A 2181-nucleotide genomic window follows, 5' to 3' on the forward strand; every position below is an offset into this window, starting at 1 on the left:
AACCGCAAACTACACTCCGAGACTACAAGCAGCTTCAAACTACACTCCCAGACTACAAGCAACCGCAAACTACACTCCCACACTTCACGTAACCGCAAACTACACTCCGAGACTACAAGCAGCTGCAAACTACACTCCCAGAATACAAGCAACCGCAAACTACACTCCCAGAATACAAGCAGCTGCAATCTACACTCGCAGACTACAAGCAGCCACAAACTACTGTCCCAGACTACAAGCAACCGCAAACTACACTCCCAGACAACAAGCAGCTGCAAACTACACCCCCAGACTACAAGCAGCCGCAAACTACACCTCCAGAATACAAGCAGCGACAAACTACACTCCCAGGCTACAGGCAACCGCAAACTACACTCCAAGACTACAGGTAACCACAAACTACACTCCGAGACTACCAGCAGCTGCAAACTACACTCCCAGACTACAAGCAGGTGCAAACTACACTTCCAGACTACAAGCAACGCAAACTGCACTCCCAGACTACAAGCAACCACAAACTACACTCCGAGACTACAAGCAGCTGCAAACTACACTCCCAGACTACAAGCAACCGCAAACTACACTCCGAGACTACAAGCAGCTGCAAACTACTCTACCGGATTACAAGCAACCGCAAACTACACTCCCAGACTACAAGCAACCGCACACTACACTCCCAGACTACAAGCAGCTGCAAACTACACTCCCAGACTACAAGCAGGTGCAAACTACTCTCCCAGACTACAAGCAACTGCAAACTACACTCCGAGACTACAAGCAGCTGCAAACTACACTCCCAGACTACAAGCAACCGCAAACTACACTCCCAGACTACAAGCAGGTGCAAACTACTCTCCCAGACTACAAGCAGCTACAAACTACACTCCCAGACTACAAGCAGCTGCAAACTACACTCCCAGACTACAAGCAGCTGCAAACTACACTCCCAGACTACAAGCAACCGCAAACTACACTCCCAGACTACAAGCAACCGCAAACTACACTCCGAGACTACAAGCAGCTGCAAACTACTCCCCCGGATTACAAGCAACTGCAAACTACACTCTCAGACTACAAGCAACACAAACTACACTCCCAGACTACAAGCAACCGCAAACTACACTCCGAGACTACAAGCAGCTGCAAACTACTCCCCCGGATTACAAGCAACCGCAAACTACACTCCCAGACTACAAGCAACCGCAAACTACACTCCGAGATTACCAGCAGCTGCAAACTACTGTCCCGGATTACAAGCAACCGCAAACTACACTCCCAGACTACAAGCAACCGCAAACTACACTCCCAGACTGCAAGCAACTGCAAACTACACTCCGAGACTACAAGCAGCTGTAAACTACACTCCCAGGCTACAAGCAACCGCAAACTACACTCCCAGACTTCACGTAACCACAAACTACACTCCCAGACTACAAGCAGCCGCAAACTAAATGCCCAGACTACAACCAGCTGCAAACTACTCTCCCAGACTACAACCAGCAGCAACCTACACTCCCAGACTACAAGCAACCGCAAACTACACTCTGAGACTACAAGCAGCTGCAAACCATACTCCTAGACTACAACCAGCTGCAAACTACACTCCCAGACTATAAGCAACCACAAACTACACTCCCAGACTACAAGCAACCGCAAACTACACTCCCAGATTACAACCAGCAGCAAACTACACTCCCAGACTACAAGCAACCACAAACTACACTCCCAGACTACAAGCAACACCAAACGTCAATCCCAGACTACAAACAGCTGCAAGCTACACTCCCAGAGTACAGTCAGCTGCAAACTACACTACAACCGGTTGCAAACTACACTCCCAGACAACAGGCAGCTGCACACTACTCTCCCAGACTACAAGCAACCACAAACTACACTCCCAGACTACAAGCAACACCAAAGGTCACTCCCAGACTACAAACAGCTGCAAGCTACACTCCCAGAGTACAGTCAGCTGCAAACTACACTACAACCGGCTGCAAACTACACTCCCAGACTACAAGCAGCTGCAATCTACACTCTCAGACTACAAGCAGCCACAAACGACACTCCCAGACTACAACCAGCAGCAAACTACACTTCCAGACTATAAGCAACCACAAACTACACTCCCAGACTACAAGCAACCACAAACTACACTCCCAGACTACAACCAGCAGCAAA

General features: G+C 49.2%; 1 protein-coding gene across 1 annotated transcript in view; it reads left to right on the forward strand.

Annotated features, from left to right (window-relative positions):
- Positions 1–51: 51 nt before the first annotated feature.
- The window catches only part of LOC122545652 (adhesive plaque matrix protein-like), a gene marked incomplete at both ends in the record, with an annotated part of 3250 nt that continues 1120 nt past the window's right edge, over positions 52–2181 (forward strand). Inside the window, 2 exons of the mRNA XM_043684607.1 lie at positions 52–1526; positions 1610–2140. Coding sequence (XP_043540542.1) covers positions 52–1526; positions 1610–2140 — 2006 coding nt within the window. The remainder of the gene's footprint in view (positions 1527–1609; positions 2141–2181) is intronic.

Source organism: Chiloscyllium plagiosum, unplaced genomic scaffold (assembly GCF_004010195.1).
Source record: "Chiloscyllium plagiosum isolate BGI_BamShark_2017 unplaced genomic scaffold, ASM401019v2 scaf_53465, whole genome shotgun sequence".
Taxonomy (NCBI): domain Eukaryota; kingdom Metazoa; phylum Chordata; class Chondrichthyes; order Orectolobiformes; family Hemiscylliidae; genus Chiloscyllium; species Chiloscyllium plagiosum.